This window comes from Biomphalaria glabrata, chromosome 15 (genome assembly GCF_947242115.1).
Source record: "Biomphalaria glabrata chromosome 15, xgBioGlab47.1, whole genome shotgun sequence".
Taxonomy (NCBI): Eukaryota; Metazoa; Mollusca; class Gastropoda; family Planorbidae; genus Biomphalaria; species Biomphalaria glabrata.
In genome coordinates this window covers 5,174,662-5,180,045 of record NC_074725.1, presented here as the reverse complement: position 1 = coordinate 5,180,045, position 5,384 = coordinate 5,174,662, and the positions used below count along the sequence as shown (strand labels likewise).

Sequence of the window (5,384 nt, the reverse complement as noted above, 5' to 3'; positions counted from 1 at the left end):
ACCCATTCCATGCTCTAATAGCACTAGGGAAGAAGGAGCATTTGTACAAATTTGTCCTAGCATATGAAACTAACATCATAACTTTATTTGTGTGTCTTTCTGAGTATTTTATTAAATTATGTTTTTGTATTTCATTATGGTTCAGTGTTTTATGTTTAATTGCTACTTTACTTCAGAGAAATGTGGTCCTAATCCCACCTCTTCTGTTTCCTAGTTATATTCATAATATCGAGTCATTGTTGTCTCCTCTTGGTTTGATTTGAAAATGTTTACACTTTAAATTTCAGGGCTAGTTCCCGAGTGTAGACAAGACAAAGATGGGGGAAGTTGTCATCATAAATGCCACACAGGAGACCATAGACAATGAGGATGTGTCCGAGACTGTCCTTTTTTATTTTAAATTCTGGTTCGGTCTTGTGGCCACCAACTGTCTGACTGCCCTCAGCTTTCTGACCAACATAGTTAACATGGTACTCTTCGTGAAGCAAGGTCTCAAAGAGAGGGTCAACTTCACCTTATTTTGCCTGTCCATCTGCGACTTGATGGGGGCAGTATTCGTCACCTCCCTGACCAGGGCGCTGTCTGGCGACGTTTGGATTGCGGGAATCGTCGTTGACTGGTCATCCTACTTGTACGTTGTGGTCTGGGGCAGGAATATGTTCGTCGACCTCTCAACAGTACTGACCGTCTTTATCTCCATCGAGAGATGTACATGTGTGGTCACCCCCTTTTCTTTCAACACTTCTTTCATCGCCAGAAAGTCCAAGTTAATCGTGTTCACAATAGTCAGCTTGGTTGTCGTGCTGTACCTTCCAAATTTAGCGACAATACGATTCGAGACCATCCATAACGAAACAAATAATGTTTCAATTTTCTTTTTAGAATACACCGAAATCTATGTTTCGTTTCAGAAGTTCAACGATTTCGTTTTTGGTTTTTTGGTTGCCTTTGGATGCGAAATCTGCATCTTCGTCTGTGCTGTGCTGATGTACAAGGGGCTTAAAAAGTCATCCGAAGTTCGAAGAAACACTATGAGCGCGAAGGAGCTTGCTGAAAGAGGCGCAGATTCTCCAAGGCTGTCCAACAAGGAGCGGAGGGTGGTCAAGATGATTCTCGTGTTGGCTACGTTCTACATGGTGACCACCATGCCACAGCTGGTCGCAATCTGGCTCAGACTTCTGCTTACTGACATGCAGGACAATCTGACCCTGAGTCTTTTCATGTGCTACACCATGGCCTACTCGTCTGCCCTCTATGGTGCTTTTAGTGCTTTCATTTATTATAACTTTAGCTCCAGCTACAGAGTAGCGCTGAGCCGTGTTTTCGGAATATATATTAGAAGAACGGAACTGACTAAAATATAATCGCCAACATATTATCTCTAATTTAAAACTGCCTTAAAGACGAATATAATACCCAAAATGTATTATTTATTTATGAACAAGCAAAATATTAAAAAATTTCTTTTTAAAGAAAAAAAAAAAAAAAAATCACCTATAGGGAAGAACTCCACACTTACAACTGCACATGACAGTTACGGCATACGCTATTTTTCTTTTTACGATTACCAATAATAAGCTAACTAATTGGTTTATTTTTTAATTGATTCACTTATTTTTAGGTACTATAATGGTTTAAGGTTCCTACATGATCCGAGATTGTGTGTGGGAGAAATAACGTGTACATGTTTTATGTATAGTTGCTACTTTACTTTTGAGGAATGTGGTCCTAATCCCGCCTCTTGTTTCCTAATTACATTCATATAATAGAGTCATTGTTGTCTCCCCTTCGTTTGATTTAAAAATAGTTACACTTTAAATTTCAGGGCTAGTTCCCAAATGTAGACAAGAGAAAGATGGAGGAACTTGTCGTCATCAATGCCACAGAAGAGACCACACACAATGAGGATGTGTCCGAGACTGTCCTTTTTTATTTTAAATTCTGGTTCGGTCTTGTGGCCACCAACTGTCTGACTGCCCTCAGCTTTCTGACCAACCTAGTTAACATGGTACTCTTCGTGAAGCAAGGTCTCAAAGAGAGGGTCAACTTTACCTTATTTTGCCTGTCCATCTGCGACCTGATGGGGGCAGTATTCGTCACCTCCCTGACCAGGGCGCTGTCTGGCGACGTTTGGATTGCGGGAATCGTCGTTGACTGGTCATCCTACTTGTACGTTGTGGCCTGGGGCAGGAATATGTTTGTCGACCTTTCAACAGTACTGACCGTCTTTATCTCCATCGAGAGATGTACATGTGTGGTCACCCCCTTTTCTTTCAACACTTCTTTCATCGCCAGAAAGTCCAAGTTAATCGTTTTCACAATAGTCAGCTTCGTTGTCGTGATGTACCTTCCAAGTTTAGCGACAATACGATTCGAGTCTTTCCATAACGAGACAAATAATTCATCAATCTTCTTTTTAGAATACACAGAAATCTATGTTTCGTTTCAGAAGTTTAACGATTTCCTTTTTGGATTTTTAGTTGCCTTTGGATGCGAAATCTGCATCTTCGTCTGTGCTGTGCTGATGTACAAGGGGCTCACAAAGTCATCCGAAGTTCGGAGAAGGACCATGAGCGTGAATGAGCTTGCTGAAAGAGGTGCATACTCTCCAAAGCTGTCCAACAAGGAGCGGAGGGTGGTCAAGATGATACTCGTATTGGCTACGTTCTACATGGTGACCACCATGCCACAGCTGGTCTTAAGCTGGCTTAGACTTCTGCTCACTGACATGCAGAAAAACCTGACCCTGAGTCTTTACATGTGCTACACTGTGGCCTACTCGTCTGCCCTATATGGTGCTTTTAGTGCTTTCATTTATTTTACCTTTAGCTCCAGCTACAGAGTAGCGCTGAGCCGTGTTTTCAGGATATATATTAGAAGAAAGGAACTGACTTAAATATAATTGCCAACATGTTATTTCTAATTTAAAATTGCATTAAAGACGAATACAATACCCCAATATGTATTATTTATTTATGAAAAAGCAAAATATTAAAAATCCCCTTTTTTAAAGAAAAAAACAAAGATTATCTAAGGGGAAAAACTCCACACTTATAATTTTATATGTCTGTAACGGCTTACGCTATTTTCTTTTTTTACGATTACTAATAATCAACTGACTAATTGGTTTATTTGTTAATTGATTCACGTATTTTACAATAAATAATGGTTTAAGGTTTACTTCATCTGAGAATGGGTGCGGGAGAAATAAAGTGTACGTTTTTTTTTAGTCAAGAAAACCCCAACATATTTAGACATATTTGTGAATATTTAAGGATTAATTTTACTTTAGGTATAAAACATATAGATAATAACCAGTAATTAATTGATTACATGGTTTTATTTGTTATTCATGTATTGTCTACATCAATGACTAATTGTGCAAAGTTTCAACTTGATCAAAGAATAGGTGTTCGAGAAATAATGTATTCAAACCTTGTACCAGACAGAGTTGGTTGATGCAAGCTTTGTAAAAAGGAATGTAATTTTTTAAAAAGTTAATTTATGACTTAATTTGGGGTGGACGAGTTGGAAAGCGCTTCGGTTCCGAACCGCGGGGTCTAGAGTTAAAACTACGGGTAATGTTTATTTTGACCCTGAAGGAGCTCTGGTCACCTATTTGTTCACCCAACTCTAAGGAGTACCGAGTACCTGACGTTAGCTGGTAAGCCTATGTTCTGGTCACGTAGCATCCTTGTAAAGCGTTATTAATAGAGACAGATGATTATAACGTCATCTAACTCTAATAAGTATCTGACATTAGGTGATAAGTTAGTTGGTTATTGATTTGACCTCATAGCATTCTCGTGAATCGCTAATCATACAAACGACATTTCATTACATTAGATCATCAGTTTTAATAATAATAATATTGACATAAAAGGAAAAACCTCTACCATCATTGGCCACTACCCCATAATATAAGGAAAACCGAAATGGAAAAACAAATAAAATATGGGAACCTAAGCTTGGAGATTAAGCGGTTATGGAAGTTATCTAATAACAATATAGGCTACCTTGTTATATCGACTAAGGGGTGAATTACAACTGACCTCACAGATATTTTCAAGGCCCTTAAAATCCTCAAGAAGATTCTCTATGCCAGACGACAGTACTGCTGCGAACCTGACACATCACCTGTAAATCCGTTGGTGGACACCGTTAAAGGAACTTCAATGAATTGTGTTTCTCTCTAACGAAGCTTGACAGGGTGCCAGAAAAATGAATACTAGTCCATTGCCAACGGAATAATAGTAATAATAATCTTTATTATCCATGAAAAAACGTGTTTTACAATTGTGCATTACAAATAACAATATATAATTAGATCCAACGTTTGCACGATAGCACACACAATAGAAGTTCACACTCCATTTTCTCTTTTACATTACATGTGAAATTCACAACAGTATGTTACATTTTGTTCAAAGATTTAATGGCCAAAGCCATTATGGAAAGACTAATGAGGACTGAGGAGGGAAATTACATCTCTAATTGGTGTCCTTTCATTTAATGTTTATAATAATTTTAGGTGTACAAAGAACAAGACATTCTTCTTGTTTGAGGAATTTTAAAACCTTTAAAATTTCATGTTTAATTCCATAATTTAAAAAATTGGGTCTTTTTCTTCTAGTTTTCTCGATCTATATCAACCCAAAAAATGTAAGAAAAAAAAAAGGATATTCGTCTTTACTGTACTACATATACAAATAAGAATATATTTTTTGCATCCTAAAAGTCTGCTACCTACATATTAAACCAGTCAAGTCCCTTGGGTTATGAGAGTAATGCCTTTGGATGTAAAAGCAGCGCTGTTATCTCAAGTTTTTCTTTCATGTTTCTGTTCCATCATGCTTGGACTTGAGTTACATTTAAAAAAAACAACAACAGTTGTACTTTAAAGTTAGAATATGGTAAACACTGAAATATAGAGAAATATAGAGACAGGATAGAGAATCATCTGCTTTTTCGAAGTAACGTTTGCATTCTATAAGATAAGATAAGAGAGAAATAATAATAGACAATATGTACACTATTTGACAAACTACGAATAACAAAATTTCCTTTCATTGGGTTAATTAGCGCAACCTCTTCAAGGATGAAAACAAGAAAAGATGAAAATAAGGAGAATGTAAAATTGCGCATATATATTACGTCATCGTTTGTTGTGTTTGTGTACTGGTTGTCAGGAAGTGATGCAATAAGAAGCTTTGAATTTCACGGTTTAATTCTTCTTATTTTGTTTTATTTAAAACCACTGGGAAATTAAAAAACAAGCTAAGGGTTCCGTTGAATTCTCCGAAAATGGGAAATGTTCCGTCAAAGAAAAAGTCTGGAAAACACTGAGATAGATGTTTTTGTTAGAGATCTCCATGGTCTAGTCC

At 37.1% G+C, this 5,384-nt stretch overlaps 2 protein-coding genes across 2 annotated transcripts; both read left to right on the top strand.

Annotated features, from left to right (window-relative positions):
• The first annotated feature begins 317 nt into the window (after positions 1-317).
• Positions 318-1,364, top strand: LOC129923165 (uncharacterized). The gene has a single exon (XM_056013030.1). The coding sequence runs from the start codon at positions 318-320 to the stop codon at positions 1,362-1,364; it is 1,047 nt and encodes a 348-aa protein (XP_055869005.1).
• A 491-nt stretch (positions 1,365-1,855) lies between these two features.
• LOC106066697 (uncharacterized) lies at positions 1,856-2,896 on the top strand. Its single transcript, XM_013225777.2, has one exon. It carries the CDS (start codon positions 1,856-1,858, stop codon positions 2,894-2,896), a length of 1,041 nt encoding a protein of 346 aa, XP_013081231.2.
• Positions 2,897-5,384: the final 2,488 nt, after the last annotated feature.

What these genes read in the sequence shown, in the direction of transcription:
- LOC129923165 (XM_056013030.1), top strand. Translation starts at nt 318, where the DNA reads ATGGGGGAAGTTGTCATCATAAATGCCACACAGGAGACCATAGACAAT.
- LOC106066697 (XM_013225777.2), top strand. Translation starts at nt 1,856, where the DNA reads ATGGAGGAACTTGTCGTCATCAATGCCACAGAAGAGACCACACACAAT.